The 22,840-nt window shown below is 33.0% G+C and overlaps 2 protein-coding genes across 16 annotated transcripts in view; one reads left to right on the top strand and one right to left on the bottom strand.

Annotated features, from left to right (window-relative positions):
* The window catches only part of LOC111701960 (peroxisomal membrane protein PMP34), a 12,240-nt gene extending 1,387 nt beyond the window's left edge, over positions 1-10,853 (top strand). The window contains exons 2-11 of one of the 2 annotated variants that reach the window (XM_023473466.1): positions 183-246; positions 762-840; positions 1,755-1,945; positions 2,847-2,895; positions 3,253-3,288; positions 4,148-4,223; positions 6,518-6,592; positions 7,676-7,780; positions 8,814-8,863; positions 10,135-10,853. In XM_023473466.1, the coding sequence (XP_023329234.1) occupies positions 183-246; positions 762-840; positions 1,755-1,945; positions 2,847-2,895; positions 3,253-3,288; positions 4,148-4,223; positions 6,518-6,592; positions 7,676-7,780; positions 8,814-8,863; positions 10,135-10,204 (795 nt within the window). In that variant the 3' untranslated portion in view covers positions 10,205-10,853. The remainder of the gene's footprint in view (positions 1-182; positions 247-761; positions 841-1,754; positions 1,946-2,846; positions 2,896-3,252; positions 3,289-4,147; positions 4,224-6,517; positions 6,593-7,675; positions 7,781-8,813; positions 8,864-10,134) is intronic. The other variant, XM_023473467.1, reaches the window with a different exon arrangement.
* Positions 10,854-15,017: 4,164 nt separating this feature from the next.
* The window catches only part of LOC111701952 (phosphatidylinositol 4-phosphate 5-kinase type-1 alpha), a 125,099-nt gene continuing 117,276 nt past the window's right edge, over positions 15,018-22,840 (bottom strand). For 4 of the 14 annotated variants that reach the window (XM_023473447.1, XM_023473449.1, XM_023473444.1 and 1 more), the window contains 3 exons: positions 20,938-21,006; positions 20,124-20,313; positions 19,768-19,936 (listed from right to left, as the gene is read on the bottom strand). In XM_023473447.1, the coding sequence (XP_023329215.1) occupies positions 20,162-20,313; positions 20,938-21,006 (221 nt within the window). In that variant the 3' untranslated portion in view covers positions 19,768-19,936; positions 20,124-20,161. Of the gene's footprint in view, positions 15,111-19,164; positions 19,664-19,767; positions 19,937-20,068; positions 20,314-20,937; positions 21,007-22,840 lie in introns of those variants that run through there. The other 10 variants (XR_002765311.1, XR_002765310.1, XM_023473445.1 and 7 more) reach the window with 10 other exon arrangements.

Consider the following 22,840-nt stretch of genomic DNA (forward strand, 5'->3'; position numbering starts at 1 on the left):
CTATAATATTTGTTTAAACCCCCCCCCCTATCCCTGCCTGTACTAATATTTGTGCTATTAATAATTATGAGAATCATATAATTTAAATAATATATAATGTTAAAATTAATAATTGTATAATGATACATGATTAAAATTGAATTTTTCAATAAATTTTTCTTATTATACAAAAGTATGATCAGGGAAGTGTATGTGCTCAATTACTGACGATGCCCCTGACGACAAGCTTTACAAGAGCTCAGTTAGGTAGATTTTTGAAACCCGTCCCAACCAATCAAATTTTTCAAACAAAGTATTGGACTTATGTCCGAAAAATAAATTATATAATACTAGTTGCCCAGGGCACTCATAGTTACACTGCCGTTTACCCGCACTTGGTCGATTTTACTGGGAAAATAAATTTTCGCTATAAAAGTCAACCCTCTCAACTAAGAATCTCAAAATCAAGCTAAGAACATTCATGTTGCTCTCCCAAGTTCCCCAATAAAAATTTGAGGCAAATCGGTCAAGGGGTTCCTAAGTTTTTGAATCGGACAAAAAACAAACAGAGATTACAAATTTATATTGATGCATGCACACAGTTTGTAATAAACTTATTAGTTCAAAATATACAAAAAATTTAATTTAAAGAAAAATATAATTCTTATTAACTTTTCACAAGTTCCATTTCGTCAAAAAAAATGTATTATATGACAAAATGGTTATTAATAAACTTTTTATAACAAATAGATTGATAGAATTTTAGTAAGATTTGTTTTTAGATTCTTCCCTAGTTGCAAAGGGACCTTTAGAGACAATTATCAGTATACTAGAAAAGGAGGGCTTACAAGGGCTTTACAGGTTTTAATATGTTTTTTTTGACATACAGTCATCGTCATATACATTAATACAATGAAGACGACTTTTGAGTTAACATTTTTGTTTCTTCCAAGCTTTCAAACAGTTTATTATACAAATAAATATGGGAACAAAGAGACTTGTAATTTGAAAACAATTTATAAATCAAAACTTAAATAGAAAATGCGTCTTCATTGTATTAATGTAAACGCCGACTACTGTACATATTCTCAATAGTATGTAGAGTGTACACACCATAAACAAACATAATAGATGTATTTATGTATTCATAAATGTGTTTAAATAATCCTATAGTTGGACTCAAAACTTCTAATCCGCAATTAAGGATGTAGTGCAAGGAAAGTTATTTCAGAAGTGTACGCATCTTTTGTACTGCAGTGTACTGTCTCTGGGCGGTAATGTAAACACAAGACGGATCTTACAGCCTGACATGGGATCCATCTTTCACATAAGAAATCAATGAAATATTCTGGTCATAGAAAACTATTATGTGAATTATCAAAATTATCAAATTTAATGCGTTTAACCTCCTTGGATACTAAACGAACACTGATGCATCTATTCTTGTTTACAAATTCCGCCCAAAGAGAACTGGTTTCAATATGTACGCAGAGTATACGCAACTGCAATTAACTTTCCTTGCATTACACCCTGGCTAATCCGTAGCATTACAAGGTATTTCAAACCAAAAATTTTGCAAGATTTTAAAGTCAAAGTTTGAGATATCATAACAACACCAACTTGGACTACTATATTTAGTTCTAATTACATAAATTATAAAAATAATTTGTTTTGCTCTATTAAAAATGTGCAGTGTCTAATTTTGTATATTTCTATAGAGGATATGATGTCAAATGCAAAAGTGCAGCAATGTCTAATTTTGTATATTTCTATAGGGGATGTGAGGTCACATGTAAAAGTGTAGCAGTGTCTAATTTTGTATATTTCTATAGGGGATGTGAGGTCACATGTAAAAGTGTAGCAGTCTCTAATTTTGTCTATTTCTACTTGTTCCATGGCCTTAAAAACCAGTTATCAACGGGGCCTCAAACACCATTAAAGGATCTTCTTATTGCTTGTATCGCAGGTTAGTAAATAATTGTATGCACTTTACGTTTTATTGATAACTAACTTGGAAACCCAGTTTTCACTGGTAACTAAACTGAAAGTGAATTTCTACACTCAGCTAAGAACAGTCCCGTGGTTCTAAATAAAAATTTGAGGTAAATCGAACATTGGGTTCCTGAGTTATGAGCGGACATAGAAACAAACAAACAGAGATTGCTACTTTATATAGATATTTGCTTTCGAACCCAGCTTTGCCCAGTCATAGTTAGTCCCACCGTTTACCCGCCCTTTGTCGTAAATTAAGATTTTAGTTATTTTTCCTGTTCAAAGTAGATCCACTTAACTTAGAATCTCAAACAGACATACAGTGATTACAACTTTATATATGTATAGATATTGAAAAAGAATAAGAATAATAATTTAAATGATAAAATAACAATAATAATTATAGAAATTGAAACAGTTTTTATAATAATAATAATAATAATGTTAATGATTATAAAAATAATAATAATAATAATAATAATAATTATAATGATAACAATAATTATAATGATAACAATAATTTAAAATTCGGTGATGGTGATGGACCAAACCACTGTAGAGTAAAAAAAGTAGATTTTAGTTCCATATTTATTGAAAATATATTTCAGTCTGGGTTGACCCTTGTCAGTTCTAACGATATAATAACCATTAAAATCCATAAAAAAAATGTTAAAAACCAGATGAAAATAAACAAACAAAAAGATTATTTAAAAAACTCAGATCATGAGATGGAAAAAAGATAATTTGCAACTATTCACTTCTAAAAAATGTTTTTTAAGACAATTATTATTCCTTGAGATTGTTTCTGTCACGAAGATTAAAAACAAACTGTTTAGATAACTGTTTAACAATAGTAATAATTAATAATATTGCAGGAAGCTTGAATGTTCTAACAACAAATCCTCTATGGGTTGTAAGCACTAGGAAAATCAATTAATTCAATTGAAAAATATAAAAAAATATGAAAAATATGAAATATGGACAAATATTGACAAATGGAGAAAATTATCAGACGTCAAAACTTTTAGACTTTAGGATTTAAATTTTTTTTAGAGAATAATAAAAGAAGCGATTTAGTTTAAATCTCAATGGAAGAGAAACTACGTATTGCTTGAGGAACGGATCAAGCATTCAAAAGTTCGGACCTGAGAAAGGATAGAAATATTCCTATAGTATATATTCGGTTGTGTATACACTGTAAAATCATTTTTAAATTTTAATTCTGTTGAAGTTTTAAAAAAGTTTTTGATGTAAATATGGTATTTATTGATTAAAATGAAGGCTGAAAATGGCAGGAATTAACGAGGATAATCCAAGGTTTGAAAATTAAAATCTAATTTTTAAAACGTCAAAGCAAGCGATTAATTTTGGACCCCCGGCCACCCGATAGGCTATAGTCATATTTTTCGGCTATAAAAAGTTTTGTCTAACTTAATTAAATAATTTAAAAAAAACTGACCAAGTGTAGTGGGATGATCGTAGCAGTTGACGTTTGGTAACAGTTGACCAAATGTATGGTGGACCAAATGTAAAATTGACGAAATGTAAGATGACCAAATGTAAATTGACGTAATGTATCCACTCCGAACACGGTCACACGACATCCCTAAGCGAGGGAAGGCACACGCACACCACACAATTATTTCGACCGCACCACAAATGACGTCACACTCATAACTCACCGTTATATCTTCCGACCACACCTTTTTTCGTCCTGGTATTGATTCTGTGCTTGAAATGTATTTTATATGCTTTTAAACATTTTTTTGATTAGGCAACGTCATGTTATTCAATATGAGTTGATTTTGTGTTTCAAATACATTTTGTTTGGAAAAAGCCCAACTTTGTATTTGTGGCTCACCTCACTTTGTATTTGTGGCTCACCTCACCTTGTATTTGTGGCTCACCTCACTTTTCTGTTTTTCTTTCTTTCTTATTTTACTCCTAAACTGCAACTTCAAGGTTATATTGGACTGGGAGTTTTAGAATCTACAACTAAAAATTAACATTTTTTTGGTTTAAAGGATTGTTCCTAGGTATAAGGAATTGTTCCTAGGTATAAGAGATTGTTCCTAGGTATAAGGGATTGTTCCTAGGTATAAGGGATTGTTCCTAGGTATAAGGGATTGTTTCTAGGTATAAGGGATTGTTCCTAGGTATAAGGGATTGTTCCTAGGTATAAGGGATTGTTGGATGGGATTAGACAAATATCAAGAAAAGAAGGATTAGGAGCATTGTGGAATGGAACTAAGGTTGGGAAATCTTACAGTGATGACCAGAAAACTCTGAAGTAGAAAGACGACTTTTTGACTCAAGTTATGACTTTAAATAGTTCAATAAGCATGGGTCACATCAATTGTGCAGTGTTTAAACAGACCCATTTCACTTAATCAATTTGTTTTGTAACAACATCAAATAGGCTTAAGTATTGCACTAAAGTCGTCTTCCTATTTCAGAGTTTTCTGGTTATCACTGTATCTAATAAAAAAATCAATCATTCATCATGTATATTAAAATTTTTATATCCCATGTAAAGCCCATATCAATATGTTTGAAATATAGGAATAAAAACCTTCTCGAAGACGATTAAATATACTAATGGAAAAGTACATACTCAAAATCAAGTCAGGATCGACAATAAACTGGCTCAAAACCAGTCGGGAAATAAAGTGGGTCGGGATGAGACAGGGAAATAATGTGGTCATTATTAGGGACAAATACAGGTCTCGACATCAGTTGATAAATAAAAATCCCGTCTCAATAACAAAATATCCCGTTTAAACCCCTAAGGTACAGGGTTGCCAACATAATCTTTCAAAACTGGGGAAAGAGACCATTTATTCTTAAATATTAAAAACATACAGTGGATGGGCATTTTTCGTAGGTCAGATGGGCATATTTCGTAGGTTGGATGGGCATATTTCGTAGGTCGGATGGGCATTTTTCGTAGGTCGGATGGGCATTTTTCGTAGGTCGGATGGACATTTTTTGTAGGGGGGACGAGCGCTTCGGCCATGAAAGACCTATAATTTAACAATTTTTAATAAAATTTGAATATACATTTATAGTAGGTTAGGTTAATCATTTCTGGGCCGAGCGCTGCAGGCTATGACTGGCTATGAGGCCGAGCGCTGCGGCCATGAAAGACCTTTAATTCAACAGTTTTTTATATAATTATAGTGTATATTTAGGGTTAGGTAGGTTAAGCTCATTCTGGGCCGAGCGCTGCGACTAGGACGGGCTAGGGGGCCGAGCGCTGCGGCCACGGGTTAGGTTAGTTAAGACACTTTCTGGGCCGAGCGCTGCGGCTAGGATGGGCTAGGGGGCCGCGCGCTGCGGCCACGGGTTAGGTTAGTTAAGACACTTTCTGGGCCGAGCGCTGCGGCTAGGACATGCTAGGGGGCCGAGCGCTGCGGCCACATGTCTTGGCCGACCTACGAAAAATGCCCATCCGATGTCTACGAAAAATGCCCATCCGACCAACGAATAGTGCCCATCTGCCCATCCGACCTACGAAAAATGCCCATCCGACCTACGAAAAGTGCTCATCCGACCTACGAAAAATGCCCATCCGACCTACGAAAAGTGCCCATCCGATCCTACGAAAAATGCCCATCCGACCTACGAAAAATGCCCATCCGACCTACGAAAAATGCCCATCCGACCTACGAAAAATGCCCATCTGACCTACGAAAAAGGCCCATATCAGACGTACTAACGTGTCCAAGCGACAGCTTAAAGTATAGGTCGGATGCACCAATATGCTGTTTTTAACGTGCCCATCCGACCTACAGTGCATCGGACCTACCACAGCTGTTAAAACCACGTGCTTGTAGGTCGGATGGGCTGTAGAGGGGATGGACGTAGGTCCAAAAATACACCATCGTAAATTGACCATCGTAAAAGTCGTCTTTGACTTTAGAAATAGTTTGTGGCGTTCAACATCGGAAACCTAATTATAGCAATATTTCTTTATAAAACAATAATCACAGAATAGCACAATAAAAATTTAGTGTAAATTTCAATTGATTAAATAAAACCATGAAAATGTCTAATTCTGAACGAAATCTTTCATGTCTCCGGTAATTGTGAAAGCACAAAAATGGTAGACCACATTTTGGAAATAGCAGGATGGCATCTCGGCCGCATTGACATGTTTGGACGGAGGTCACCTAAAATTACGCTTACAACCCATTTAAGGGATCCCTACATCTGTACACTTTGTACACTTGTCTCTTTCTTTGACCTTTGTCAACTTATTTACTTAGCATGGCTAAAGCTAGAAAAGGCTGAAGACCAAAGTCCAAATATTCAGATCGTATTAATTCAAAGATTTTAGGTTTTCATTAAAGTCTTATCCTTTGTGTATAACCCTAGACACATAAATGTTATTACAAACATTTGACTTGTTTAGACCTCCCTGCTGTTGGTGTCTAATCTTGTTTAGGCCTCCCTGCTGTTGGTATCTAATCTTGTTTAGGCCTCCCTGCTGTTGGTTTCTAATCTTGTTTAGTCCTCCCTGCTGTTGGTATCTAATCTTGTTTAGGCCTCCCTGCTGTTGGTTTCTAATCCTGCAATAAAGTTCACTGTCTACGAACTTCTTAAACGAAAATTTTTCAAGGTAAAAACAAGGCAGAAATATTCTTACTTACGCATTGTTCCAAAGGTTGTGAACTCTCTTGAAAAATCATTTTGCAAACATCTTCTTAAAAACTCGTGCTTAAAAACAAGTACTTAATCCAATTTATGCACCCAGATTTCACCCAGTTGGTGACTGAAGTTCAAGTGACTTGGTAAAAATGGGATTCAAAAAGTTGAGTTTAAGTCGAGTTTATGCGCCCAGATTTCACCCAGTTGGTGAATGGAATTCAAAAGTGGAGTTAAAGTCGAGTTTAAGTGGAGTTTTGAAGTGGATATTTGAAATCCAAGTTTTTACCATGACTGGGTAAAAACTGGGATTCAAAAAGTCGATATAGTTATAAAAGGTTAAAGGTAAAATCAAAGGCCACTAATGCACCTAATCATTAAAATTTATCGGGGGAGGCATAGTTATTAGCTTTAACACCCAATATCACATCAGCTATCACTTTTTATTTCAAACTTATGTATGTATATTGTAAAGAAAATTAATATAGAACGGATTTTATGCAACTTGAATTTAAGTCTGTAGATCACTGTGATCTTAATCTAGAGTCCGAATTTAATGAATTTGATCCGCATCTTAAATCCACAAATAACAGGTTTCAATTGAGCGACGGCTCAAACTCAGTAATTGTACATCGTGGAAATTTTTTATATGTCTCAAATGAATCCTAAAGAATTTTTACACAACACTCCATACTCAGTTTAACTACCTTACATAGCCGGTCTGTCCCTTTAAATCTTGAAACATTGAATTCAATTGTAAGTGGAACCAACCATATTTGAGCCGCGGCTCCAATTCTTTAAATTCGCTCTCAGGGTACATTTGTTGCATAAAACGTGCTGGGTCGACTCTACATCTTGGTAGCCATGACTGGATTGTACAACGGACTGCATATACCGTACGTTTTGTACCGGCATGGATCATGCAACTGCTTCTGAAACAATTCAATGAATTTATCCAGCCTTAAAGAAGGCGGACAAATTTCCCATCGTTATTAAGGCTTTTCGACAATTCTTCATCAAAAATGATTTAAAGACGACATTAAAAAAATATATTTAGGATGGTTCGGTGGTTGGAGTAACCGCTTTTCTCCTGGGAGCACTTAGCACTGCTGTCTCCACCATACTTACTTACCCACTACAGATTTTACAGTCCAGAGCCAGGGTACGCATTATACATATACATATTTATGTATGTACAGGGAGTCCCAAAAAACATGGAAAATAAGTGACGGCTTTGGCTTCTTCTTGGATCCATGTAGAACACTGTAATTTTTATATTTTCAAAATGTCGGAGAAATTCAGTAATGTGTCCAGATTGTTATTTATCAAATAAAATTTAAATTGTCAAAAAAAATTTATCTCAATCAATTTGTCAGACACTGTAAACCTAAAATTTTTTATCTCTATTAAATTCTAAAATTTTAATGTCGTCTCAAAATTTCTTTGTTTATTGGGAAGTTTTTTTGAAAATACTAAAATATTATTCAAGTTTCTAAAAACATTTTCTTTTCTGTTAATTCTACGCACAAATAGCTTCTTTGTTACATACTATAGAAATGCCAAAATTAGGATAGTTTTATGATAAAATAATAAAATAAACATTTCTTTTCCAGCAAATGATAAAAATCATGATTTGGTTAATATCAAAATATTGATAACTAGCCTTATAGGGCGCTTCGCGGATTTTCACAAAAAAATTCGTGGATTTTCAAAATTTTCCAAAATTTAATGAAGATCGAATTTTGATGGAGACAAATATTTGAAATTTTGATCATTCATAAACCTTCCCTGTGGTCACGTGATGTCCCACTAAAAATTTGGGCCCGATCGGTTCAGCCGTTTTGACGTTTATTGGATACAAACAAACAGACAAACAAACAAACAGACAGACAAGCCAAATTTATATATAGATGATAAAAATCATGATATTGATAATATTAGAATTTAGAATAATGATAATATATTAATATCATCATTGATCCCTGCAAACTATAGAGAAGGATTATACTGGTAGAGTTTTATGACCTCATAGCTCCTCTATAGTTTTGGATTGGCGCAAAAGTGTGAGAAAGCAAATTCATACAAAAGAAATTCAAAATTTTTTGGTTTTTTTTTCGAATTTTGCAATTCTTACAATCAATGTACTACACAGGTTGACGTCAGAAATGATGATAAAATGAGAATTATTTGTTTAGAACAGTTTAAAGAACTTGTCTCTCAGGCAAATCCTGGTTCTCATTTTAAGGTGATTTTTCTCTTATTAATCCATAAATTAATCTATAGCTTGGCAACCCAGCTTTGCCAGTCATTTTCTAACATTTAAACCATATGCTAAGATCCCAAATTAAGATTTGAGTCATAGAGGTGAATGGGTTGCTGAGTTATGATCGGACATACAAAATAAGCAAACAAACATACATCAAGACAAAACAGAGATAAAATATGATAAAATATGCGTATTGTCTGTCTCTTGCCATCAGTTCTTTATGCATCGATCCGAGCAGATTTAAAGGGCCTGTTCCTGACTATTTAGATTGAACTCATCTTATCTAAATAGCTGTACTAAGAGAATATAAACTTTAGTATGGTTTACCCATACTTAGAATGGTTGAATCAAAAGGTCCTAAATATTTGAAACAACTTCACATGAATTAGAAATTAAAGCATGCGCCTACAGAAAAAAACGGGGCATATGAATCACATCAATATCCCATCAAAGAGGAGAAATAGGTTAAATAATCGTCAATGCTCACAGAGCGTTCGATAAAATACAGGGTGAAACATGACAGTTGATGAATAGTTTAAAATGTCTTCTTCCAAAATTTGTTAAGTTGTTTGATACCAAAGATGATGATAAGAAATACTAAATACTAAGAAGTCTTAAATAACTAATCAAATATCATGGAAGAAGACATTGAAAACTATTCACCAAACTGTCATGTTTCGTGGGACACCCTGTATGTAATTTTGTCGAACTTTCTTCGTTCAATTTAGAGCTTAGGATTTCTTTAATTAGGCTTTTGGGGCGCACACTTTCCTGTAAATAGTTTTAGTTTTTAACTGTCGCCATTTAAAATAATTCTAAAATTTTGGTTTGGTGCATTTTCAAAAAAAAATTTCATCTATTTTCCAGGATTTTTTCTTCCAATTTTGATGTTCTATAAACCTTCCCTGAGGTCATGTGAGGTCCAAAACAAACTTTGGGCCCGATCGGTTCAGCCATTTTTACGTTTATAGGAGACAAATGGAATTGAAATTCGGGATTTTTAATCGTTTCCCAAATTTCTCTGTTTAAATTGGCGCATTATCAAAAATACTGTCGAAATTTTTCAGGGCAACATTTTTCATCTTTGAAACAGCGGCGGGGTCTTGTGAGTTGCCGAAAAATATTTTGGCCTGATTGGTTTGGCCGATTTGACGTTTACTGCAGATACAGATAAACAAACAGACAAACAGACAAGTCAAAATTATACACAAAAATTAATTTTATAAATTTATTATTTGTGATATTTTTAGAGAGGATGGATTAGAAGGATTGTTCCGAGGCCTTGACTCAAAGGAAAACTGCACAAACAATAACAAATAATTTTTGTCTGATCATTGAAAGGGACAGTAAGGGTAATATTAAGCGAACCTTCGTATATAATAGGCCTTTTCTGATCAATTATGAATTAGATATCAATTTTTGTAATTTTATGTGAGATTATTTTTTATTGTGAATTCTTGTGACTTGCGCATTTCTGCTACAGGAAAAAGTATTGGAATTACCAGAATCAAACACTTTTAATCTAAAAAGTAAAAAACGACAATATCATAATTGATAAGATAAACGGTAACGTTGTATGTCAATCGGGCATTGTCTTCTTTTCATCATAGGAGGTCACTTTTAATCAAGCGCACCACAGGCACTTTATGATCTTTTCCATTTTTCTGAAACGTTGATCTTTTTCATAAATATTTCATCATGTTTGATTTTAATGGTCTTGTATACACAAAAATATATTTTAACAGCCTAAGAATGAGAAACCAGCGATAACTGCAGTGTAGTCATAGTTAGTCCCGCCGTTTACCCGCGCTTGCTAGTAAATTACGATTTTAGCTATTTTCCCATATAAATGTGGACCCACTCAACTGAGAATCTCAAGCTTAGAACATTCCAGTGGTTCTCCCGAGTTCCACAATCAAAATTTGAAGCAAATCGGTTCATGAGTTATGATCGGACAAACAAACAAACAGACAGAGATTAAAAATTTATATACATATAAGCTTGGGAACCCAGCATTGCCCACGGTTTTTATAATTTATCCTAATGTTTACCCGCATTTGGTAGATTTTACCGGGAAACTAAATTTTCGCACCCACTCAACTTTGAATCTCAAAACCAAGCTAAAAACGTTCCCGTGGTTCTCCCAAGTTCCCCAATCAATACTTGAGGCAAATCGGTTAAAGGGTTCAAGAGTTATGATAGAACAAACAAACATACAAAGAGATATTACAACTTTATATATATAGATTATAGATACTCTTTAAACATCTGAAAGATACGAAATATTCCCCCCCCTCCCTGCTGTTGGTTTCTAATCTTGTTTAGGCCTCCCTGCTGTTGGTATCTAATCTTGTTTAGGCCTCCCTGCTGTTGGTATCTAATCTTGTTTAGGCCTCCCTGCTGTTGGTTTCTAATCCTGCAATAAAGTTCACTGTCTACGAACTTCTTAAACGAAAATTTTTCAAGGTAAAAACAAGGCAGAAATATTCTTACTTACGCATTGTTCCAAAGGTTGTGAACTCTCTTGAAAAATCATTTTGCAAACATCTTCTTAAAAACTCGTGCTTAAAAACAAGTACTTAATCCAATTTATGCACCCAGATTTCACCCAGTTGGTGACTGAAGTTCAAGTGACTTGGTAAAAATGGGATTCAAAAAGTTGAGTTTAAGTCGAGTTTATGCGCCCAGATTTCACCCAGTTGGTGAATGGAATTCAAAAGTGGAGTTAAAGTCGAGTTTAAGTGGAGTTTTGAAGTGGATATTTGAAATCCAAGTTTTTACCATGACTGGGTAAAAACTGGGATTCAAAAAGTCGATATAGTTATAAAAGGTTAAAGGTAAAATCAAAGGCCACTAATGCACCTAATCATTAAAATTTATCGGGGGAGGCATAGTTATTAGCTTTAACACCCAATATCACATCAGCTATCACTTTTTATTTCAAACTTATGTATGTATATTGTAAAGAAAATTAATATAGAACGGATTTTATGCAACTTGAATTTAAGTCTGTAGATCACTGTGATCTTAATCTAGAGTCCGAATTTAATGAATTTGATCCGCATCTTAAATCCACAAATAACAGGTTTCAATTGAGCGACGGCTCAAACTCAGTAATTGTACATCGTGGAAATTTTTTATATGTCTCAAATGAATCCTAAAGAATTTTTACACAACACTCCATACTCAGTTTAACTACCTTACATAGCCGGTCTGTCCCTTTAAATCTTGAAACATTGAATTCAATTGTAAGTGGAACCAACCATATTTGAGCCGCGGCTCCAATTCTTTAAATTCGCTCTCAGGGTACATTTGTTGCATAAAACGTGCTGGGTCGACTCTACATCTTGGTAGCCATGACTGGATTGTACAACGGACTGCATATACCGTACGTTTTGTACCGGCATGGATCATGCAACTGCTTCTGAAACAATTCAATGAATTTATCCAGCCTTAAAGAAGGCGGACAAATTTCCCATCGTTATTAAGGCTTTTCGACAATTCTTCATCAAAAATGATTTAAAGACGACATTAAAAAAATATATTTAGGATGGTTCGGTGGTTGGAGTAACCGCTTTTCTCCTGGGAGCACTTAGCACTGCTGTCTCCACCATACTTACTTACCCACTACAGATTTTACAGTCCAGAGCCAGGGTACGCATTATACATATACATATTTATGTATGTACAGGGAGTCCCAAAAAACATGGAAAATAAGTGACGGCTTTGGCTTCTTCTTGGATCCATGTAGAACACTGTAATTTTTATATTTTCAAAATGTCGGAGAAATTCAGTAATGTGTCCAGATTGTTATTTATCAAATAAAATTTAAATTGTCAAAAAAAATTTATCTCAATCAATTTGTCAGACACTGTAAACCTAAAATTTTTTATCTCTATTAAATTCTAAAATTTTAATGTCGTCTCAAAATTTCTTTGTTTATTGGGAAGTTTTTTTGAAAATACTAAAATATTATTCAAGTTTCTAAAAACATTTTCTTTTCTGTTAATTCTACGCACAAATAGCTTCTTTGTTACATACTATAGAAATGCCAAAATTAGGATAGTTTTATGATAAAATAATAAAATAAACATTTCTTTTCCAGCAAATGATAAAAATCATGATTTGGTTAATATCAAAATATTGATAACTAGCCTTATAGGGCGCTTCGCGGATTTTCACAAAAAAATTCGTGGATTTTCAAAATTTTCCAAAATTTAATGAAGATCGAATTTTGATGGAGACAAATATTTGAAATTTTGATCATTCATAAACCTTCCCTGTTTAGGAGCTAGTAAACATAAACCTAGTCTTTAGTGTAATAGGAGCTAGTAAACATAAACCTAGTCTTTAGTATACTGGGAGCTAGTAAACATGAACCTAGTCTTTAGTGTACTAGGAGCTAGGAAACATAAACCTTGACATTAGTATACTAGGAGCTAGTAAACATAACCTAGTCTTAAGTATACTAGGAGCTAATAAACATAAACCTAGTCTTTAGTATACTAGCAACTAGTTAACACTAATGTATGAAAATTATGTATGTTAGTTATTCAAAAATTAAAATGCAAATAAAATATTAAAACTAATTATTTAAAACTGTTAAAAAACTAGCAATTTAGAGCTTTACACAATCTTTACAACTATGGGACGAGGGAATTGGAAAGCCAACCAACTAGGGTTTCCAACGCAACTTCGCAAGTGGATTTTACTTGCGCAATTGCGAACCCTTGCGTGCAAGTGAAATTAATTGCGCGCTCTAGTTAAACTTTCTTGCGTTTTTGTTGCAATTTTTCAATAATATTCAATTGAAACCTTATGGCACCCAATTATTTTTTTTGCGAAAATCCGTTCAACAACAAAAAAATTCAATTTAATCTTTGGTTGTGGCATACAATAAACTGAACTTCAAAGGCTAGGAAAATTGAATTTAAACTATATTCTTTTATTTTATAATATTTATGTGCAGCATGATAACCACAAAACTCTGTCATAGGAAGAAGACATTTTAGACTCGAGCAGACCAATTTAACGAATGAGTAATTTAATAAGTTACCGATCAAAATTTATTGCTTTGTAACGACATTAAATACACTGTATCGCTGTCTTTCTGTACCATAGCTTTCTGGTTCTCACTGTAGCAAAATATCTAATTATGATTAAAAGAATCTTACAATTTTAACCAAAAAAAGTTTTCATTTTAATGTTTGTCCAATGTGAACAAATGAAAAATGTATCCTATTAAGTTGTTAATTAGTAGTTTAACCACAAGGAACTTTAAAATTAGTTTTCAAACAAGGGACTCCTCGGGACTCGATTATTTTAAAATCAACAGAGATATTTCCATTCTTGTACAGGGTGTCCCAATAAACATGGGAATTCAGTGACGAATTCGATATCGTCTTTTTAAAAAATTCTTTGATTTAGTATAGTGATACCTACCACGAAAAAGCTGTGATCTAGAAGAGTTTCGTCTGCTATGTTAACATTTTGTTTGTTTATGTTTTGACTGCATACAGTTGTACTAGTAAAACAAGAAAATTGCAGTATACAAACAGTGTAAACTTGTCCGTCTTCACTGTTCATCTTGCGGAGACATTATAGACACATCTTTACAGTCTTTTACCCTTTTCATAAAATAAACTCTAGCAGAAATAAAAATATTATGGCTTTTAAAATTAGGTATTACAATGCTAATTCATAACAAAGACGATATCGAATTTGTCACTGAATTCCCATGTTTTTTTGAACACCCTGTATCTGCTGCATAAAGGAATTGAGTCTTTGCCACAAACTCTGATTTTCCAATCCCTGTATCTTTACAACCCAATGTCGTAGACCTTATTAGATATTTCAAACGGTAAATGATGTTAAATCAAATAATCTAAGTTTGAAATTTCAAAATTTTACACGAACAGGTTGCAAATATATAATGATTAGAACATTTGAGTTTATGACAAGGACTCAATTCCTTTGTAAGTCACGGTTAGAATAATTAATGAAATGGCGCAAGCGGAAGCAATCATTGCGCGCAAGGGAATTCCAATTGGAAACCCTACATCCATGTCGCCGTATTTTTTCTTCAAAAGGCCACAATTTTCATGTAAGGAGAAAAAAATGACGAAAATACTGAAAACTTTTAGATTAAATTTATTTCAACATTGTCATTTTATGTAATATTTAATTTTCCAAAGATCCAATTCTTCTCCATTGATCAGAGTCTAGTCTAAACATTGTATTCTTATTAACTAAAGAATGTAGTTTAAAGGGACTGTGATTTAATTTCAAGTGTAATGGAAATTTCAAGCTGAAGAAGAGAAACCAAGGTTGAAGATAATCTATATGCGAAGTAAAAAATATATTACAAAGCTATTTAGGGTACCGTGAGAATCGGATATATCTATATAATAAAACAAGACATTCATATATATGTTGCGTATAGCCGGCCTAAGGGCTTGACCGATTGGGATGATTTTTTTTGTGGACACTCATGGGTGGCCAGGGGGTGTTATAGGCTGAAATAAATTTGAATTTTTTTCTCCAAAAATTTCTCTTTTTTATATAAAGAAAAATATATAGAAAATAAGAAATTCTCTTTTCTTCAAATTGTTTTTTCTACGGGCAACGGAATTAATAAACCCCGAACCAGCTCACCGTGCTATTCTATAAGTGCATCTATCTAAACTTAAAAAAAACATACTTCTGTAAGAAATTATCTTTTTACCCAGAAACAAGGAATTCTGTTGGTGATTGTCATGCAATCCTTTTAATATTCGTCTTTAACATTTACAAAAATAAATCTTCCATTTCTTCAGAAAATTGCTTCAACTTGAAATTAACTTTAAGCAATTTTAAAAAGCGTGACATTTGTGAGAGGTAAAATTTCCTTAAAATTCAAAAGTCTTTAAGAACGTATAGACTAGATGGAAACATGGTCATGAGTTGGGCTGGCGTTTTCCTACTTTTCTGGAAACGATCGTTCCTCTAGAACGACGCCCCGGCCCAGCCCTTGAACTGGGTGTGTTCCTACTTCTGAAAAATCGTTCGTTCTTATCTTTTCCATGAAAGAGCTATCGTTCCTCAGGAACGACGACAATTTAGCTAAACCTCGTGTAGAATATGGTAAAATCACATCACACAGACAAACAAATCTCTTTCTTTGTATCAAAAAAAATCCGTAATCCTTTTTTCTCTCACGCGCTTTATTATACCAAAGTCCAAAACCGGGAAATAAATTTTAAGAATAAAAAATCCCCTCCTGCTTTAAAGCTTATTAAACATCTGTTTAAACGTCCCGTTATTTTTTTTCTTACAGAATTTGGAGTTTTGGAGAAAAAATGATTAAAAAATAGTATGTCAAAGACTAATTCTCCCCCCCACATAAAAATTCTTGAAAATCTGTTTTCTATTAATATCAACTCATTCCTTTGGAACATAGCCTCCACACACCACACTAGATATGGACAACATTTTTGGTTAATTTTACCATTTTCTATTAAATTTTAACTTTTTTTTGATTTAGTTTTAACATTTTTTGGTTAAATTTTACCATTTTTTTGGTTAAATTTTACCATTTTTTGGTTAAATTTTAACATTTTTGGTTAAATTTTAACTTTTTTGGTTAAGTTTTAACATTTTTTGATTTAGTTTTAACATTTTTTTGGTTAAATTTTAACATTTTTTTTGGTTAAATTTTAACATTTTTTGGTTAAGTTTTAACATTTTTGTTTAAATTTTAACATTTTTGCTTAAATAACAGTTTTAGTTAAATTTTACCATTTTTTGTTACATTTCAACATTTTTGGTAAAATTTTAACATTTTTGGCTAAATTTTAACATTTTTGATTTGTCTTTAGCATCAATATTTTTAATTTAATTTCTAAAATTCTCCATTAGATTCAAATTTGTTTTCCTTTAAAGTTTGCTGCTATTTCATTCTGCAAATTATTTAAAAAAATTTAAAATTTAAAAAATAAAAAAACTTGACTTTTTCGTATAAAGCCTTAAAAAAATTGCAAAAACCTTGAATGTATCAAAACAAAGGTTGAATAATGAGGTTGGTTACTCTCGAATCTCGATGCGCTCCAATGTACGGAAAATGTCGTCTCCTCTAATAGATAAAAACCATATTTGACGCCACTACTTATAGCGGCGAGAGTGACGTCATATGAGGAGTTTATCCATCAATCTTAGGAAAAGAAATTTTTCGTACATTGGAGCGCATCTAGATTCGAGAGTAACCAACCTTATTTTACAACCATAATAAAAACCTATAAGAAAATGGTGTCCATCTCTAACCAGCTCACACAAACACAGACAGAAAATCAAGACATGAACATACAGAGTTATTATTTGGCCTTTTTTAAACATAATTTTACGGAGCCAATGACATCTTAATGATCTGCGTAAAATTCCAATTTAGAAATTTTCAGGGATTAAAGACACGGCTAGAGTTGATAGGAATGTTGAATTTTAAAAATGGATTTAGAGTCAATTATAATTGTATCATAATTTTTCCTGTGCCTGAACATCCCGTAAATGATAAAAAGGAAGTTTTCGCTAGAATTTAACATATTAATATAATATTGAAAACCATATCTAAAGTGTACAATGCTTTACTGTAATAAATAAAGTTTCTTTGAATAATTCTAGTTTAGTACATATAAAAGGACTATGGCTTAGCCAAGGAAACTAAATTCTAAATCAGTTTTTTTTAATTCTGACATATGAAGCAAAACAGCAGTTTAGACTGCTGAGCTTAAGATTAAAAATTGCACTTTAATATGAAAAACTCAACTTAAGTTGAGTTTAAAAAAAATAGGTAAGAAAAACCCGTGTTTAGAAAACTGAACTTACTGGAAAGATTATATTACTGAATATTAAACATCAAGCTCAGGAGAATAAACTAGCGATACCATGAAGACACACTACAGCCTATACACCCTCTATTAAGGGGAGGAAGGCAAATCACAACAATTTCTTGTCTGAGCCACTTGCTCCTCATTTTCTCTTCTAAACAACCTCGAAATCCTCGTCCTTCCAATAAAATTTTTGTATATAGAAAAAAAGAAAGATTTACGTCACCAGATTCTTAAAAATGTTTTTATCTTCAAGGATTGGACACTTAAATTACATAATAATCGAAGGCGGCTCGGTCAAGAAAATAAGGATGTGGCTCGGACGAAAAATTGTTATGGAGGCCTTTCTCCCCTCCTCCAATAATAAATGCAATAGTAAAAGCCGGAAGTATTTTGACTGAATACAGTTTACAGTTCACACTGTATGTGGTCGAATATACCAAATTAGATATTCTACTGCAATTAATCTAATATCAAATAATATTCTAATCCAAAAAATGTTGTAATATACTTAACATTCAGATATGCAAAGGTTAGAACTTTTGTTGATTGGGAAAAATCAATTTTATTGAGGATATTTTTTTAGTCATTTTGAAACGCATTTGAATCATTAAGACGAGAGATTAGAATAACCTCAGGAAAACCTTCAGAATAACATATTTGGCTCATTTTTAACATTTTTAATGCTGAAACGTTAAATATCAACGTTTAGTTTATATTCTGCGATAAAGAAATGAAATGCTATGTTGTTAGGTACAATACCCTGATAATACTAACTACTTTGGGATACAAAATATAAAAGAGAAAATGTATTAAGGACTATCTTTGTTTAAAGCTGGAAAAGAGAGAGTAAGCTAATGAACTACGATAATAAAGATTGAAAACATTGGAAAAAGAATTTAAAGATACTCATAATGGGGTGTGAGGGTTTTTAAAGAATTCTAAAAACGCGCGCCAAATTTGAATAATTTGAAAGTCGGAAAATTTTTGGAATGAAAGAATAATACAACAAGACCCACAAAACTGTGAATAGTCTGATGTTCATTTAATAATGTTTTTGTTGGAAAATGAGCTAAGGGTGCATGGGTCTGTGTTTCATGTTATTTCTTAAACTCGAGTTTAACACTGTCGGCTTTCAATTCCACAGTTTTCTGGGTCTTAACGTTTGAAGAGAAAACAATTGCGGTGGAAAAGTTATAAAATTAAATTTAATCATAAAAATTAAATGTAGAAGATTATAATAAGGTCAAACTAAACACCTCACACCCAAGATATAAATCCCATGTAATTGTTTATACTTTCTAAAAAAGGCTTGGGTAAAAAACGTGAGGTACTTAAAAATTATAGGAATTAGTGAATTTTACTCCAATAAAACTAATATTTCTGAGAAAAGAATAAAATGGAAGAAAAGTAGATAAAATAAATGCCATGAACTAAGTAAAACAACTGAACACTGTACAGTACATTTGGGTTCACTTTACACTATTTTAGCTGTACAATAAAATCTACGTCATTAGCAGTTGTAAAATGTACTTTATAGCTGTACAGTACCAAGTAAACTGTTACAGCTGAAAACTAATATTTACAATGATTACAGCTGTTAAGTGTACAATCTTTACAGAGCTATAACGTACATGTGAAAGGTGTACATTAAACTGTTAAGTACATCTATTGCAAAAGAAAAAATATCTGTAATTCACTAAATTAACAATTTGATTTGTCTGAAGATCAAGCTACATACATACATCGTAGATATGCTATTACAAGAAAAGCAAAGATTTTTTGACAAATTTTAACAAGGTTTGGTTTGGGGTTTCATCTGAACAAGGAGACTAGATTTTTACAATTTCATTTGAAAACAAAATTTTATCAAAAAATCCCGGCCGTGAGAGCACTTTTCCCACCACCAACACGTCATTTACTGAAAAAGTGAAATTGTGAAAAAAGAAAAATATTGAGAACAAAAAATTGCAAAGTGGAAACAAACTAAAATAAATAAAATTTTGCACACACAGTGATTTTTGATTTTTTTTTTGCATGAATTAACATTTCTGGGACTTGAAGCTAATCCCGGACAAAACAAAAAAAGACAATGGGACAATTAAAAACGGAAACATAAATGAACTTAATAAAAAGAAGATATTACGGATTGTAATTAAGATGTAACCGGAGTTGGTTTAAAGGGAGAGACCGGCTAGACATGGTAGTTGAGCTGAAAGTGCAGTATTGTACGTAGAGAAACACTTTAGGATTCATTTAATACCAATTGGACATTTCACGGTGTAAATTTTTAAATAAGAACGTTAAGTCATTTGTAATATTTCACCTGTTGTTTCAGCAGAAGAAACGTTTTTAAGAATGCTTTAACAGCCGGTCTCTCCCTTTAAGGCAAGTTGAATAAAAATAACGGGAGGAAGGATCACATTAAAGTTTCTGTTCCGGCGAGGGAACTCACCATCTCGGTTTCGTGGTAGCTGTGATTCGCTGCACTCGCGCCAATATCGATCTGGTCCTCTTTTGCGCGATCCGGGGGCATCAGAACGCGATTGTGTGGACTTCGGGCAGGGGTTCCTGAATCATATATATATGTATTTGTATCATATTTTTCTCCACAAAATTTGCATGCGGGATCTTAAAACATAGATGTGTAGTGTGTACTGTGTGGTTTCTTGTTAAAAAGGATAATAGAAGATTAGACAAATAAAACTTTAATGAGGGTGGACAAATATTGTTTTAAGTTTACCTTGTTTTTTTTCAAATAAAAAAATAAAAGAGTTGGATTTACCTAATATTTTTTTTATAGACGAAGCAAAATTTAAACATTTTAACGTAATTTTCACACGCAAACAAATTTCGACTCTATAAAAATGATTCCATCTTGAAGTTGCCCCCCTCCATTTAAGGTCTTGAATGAAAGTCTTGTATCTTTGAGTGGGAACAAATAATTTCTTATGCTCATAGAATTTGCCAGATTTGGACTAGCAAACACCGTCTTACACCTGCTACTCTCTAGATGAACCCATGCCTTGGCCCAAGGTGGAGGTGCTAAGGGGGTTCAGTCACCCCCCCCCCCAGGATCAGTAAAATCTATGATTTTCAGGTGGTTTTCAGGCCCCAACGGATACAGAACCCCCAAGCAATGTTTTTAAAGCCCCCCTGGAAAATTCCTGCGTCCGCCCCCCCCCCCCAGCTTACCAAATTCACTGATAGTTGACTCGGTATACGACGGTGTTCCTTCGGTCCATGTTGGTGTAGCGGTCCGACCTAAAATCACCACGTGTTCCAAAGAGATGTCAACACGTGTCAACAGAGTTGATAACACGTGTCTTCAAACTTGCATGCATAAGATTTTATAGGGTGCAAGAAAAAATTACTTTAAAAGGAACAAGGATAAATTTTAAGTGACCCTCCAAGGAAAATTTGAAATGACCGATTTACAACGGTACCCTGGAAACCTTAATTTGATCAAATTCAGTTATAATTTACACTTGATCATTGTCATCTTTGCATGGAGGGTCACAATAAATTACGCTTACAGTCCCTTTAAGATATTTTTATCAAATAGGAAATGTGTACAGTAATTTCCTCTTCTGACGACGACGTAATATATCTAAAAGTTATAAATGGGAATGTTCACGAAGCTTAAGGGACCCTCCGGTTGTAGAGTGACTTGTACGATTAACAACGGTGCCATTTGAACCTTCGACGGAGAAAATCTAAAATTTCATGATTTTTTAATTGTGGTTTCTTTATATACGTGACTCGTGGATTTATATCGCTGATGCACAGAATGAATAATATTTAAGAACATATCTTCCCAATTGCTGTTTAAATAAGGATTATTAAACGAGTATCGTAGTGACACAGACATGGGGTTCACTCAAAGCAGCATGATAAATGTGAATATTAGTTTTGTTGAGATTTATATATTCTGATTTTCTCGAAAAAGTTCGTAAAAAAGCGAAAAAGATTATGATTAGTCCTATTCTCGACCTTCCCTTCTCAAAAACTCCCGATATTCAATAAACCCCTGGAAAAGGACAGTTGACATCTATTTCTCAATATATGAATACTTAGTAAAACTTCGACAATCATTTTCAATCTTATTGATAATGTTCAAGGATTTAAAATAAAAATTCATGCATTTAGATAACTGTGTCCAGAGCTAAAAACTTTAGAATCTTGGATCTTGAGATTAATGCTGGATCTCCTCTTATTCGTAATCTCGAGATTAAATAATGCTTGTTCTCCTCTTGTTATTAATCTCCAGATTAATTAACCGATTGGGATTACGGATATCCCATTCTAAAGTTTTCAGCTCAAAGCTGAAAACTTTAGAATCTTTGATATTGAGATTAATGCTTGATCTCCTCGTTTCGTTTATTTCGTTTATCCATAAATTCTACCAATCAGAGTGTACCAAAAGAGAGTATTAAGAAATGGATATTCAGATTAAGTGATCGGGATTAAGGGTATCCACTTCTAAAGTTTTTAGCTCAGGTGTAAAAATATTATGTTCAATCAGTGTTCTATGTTGTACTGGTACAAAAACCGAGTTTAACATGGAAAACCAGTTAATCACAGAAAGCATAATTTTCTTTAACGAAGAACATAAAACAACTTGGCCCGTGTAAAAAATTTATTTTTTTTGTTGCAAAAGTTGATTTTATATTTTATTTTTATGTTCTCAAAAAATAATTGCGAATTTGTTTATTAATTTCTAAAAATCAAAATAGTGTTTTCGAGACTCACTGGTTGAAGAATAATAATAGTAAGAATGAGGATGTGAAGGGGGGGGGGGGGCTCTAGTGAGCATCGTTTTCTGAGCCGTTATGACACATATGTGAGTAATAAATAAAATTGAAAAATTGTATTCTTGATAAGTTTGCTTTAATTAAATTATGCGAATATTTTCTAAGATCAAAGATATTAACCAAAATATTCTAATCGGGTTGAAAATTGTTTAAAATTGTGCAATTTTGAAATAGTATTCATATTTCAAATTCTTGAAGAGCCTCTTAAGTCTAAAAACTTTGAATGTTTAAGAACGGGCCTCAAAACGATTCCCATGAGTATATATGTAACTAGTTGCTAGTTT

Source organism: Eurytemora carolleeae, unplaced genomic scaffold, assembly GCF_000591075.1.
Source record: "Eurytemora carolleeae unplaced genomic scaffold, Eaff_2.0 scaffold289, whole genome shotgun sequence".
In the NCBI taxonomy this organism is placed as follows: Eukaryota; Metazoa; Arthropoda; class Copepoda; order Calanoida; family Temoridae; genus Eurytemora; species Eurytemora carolleeae.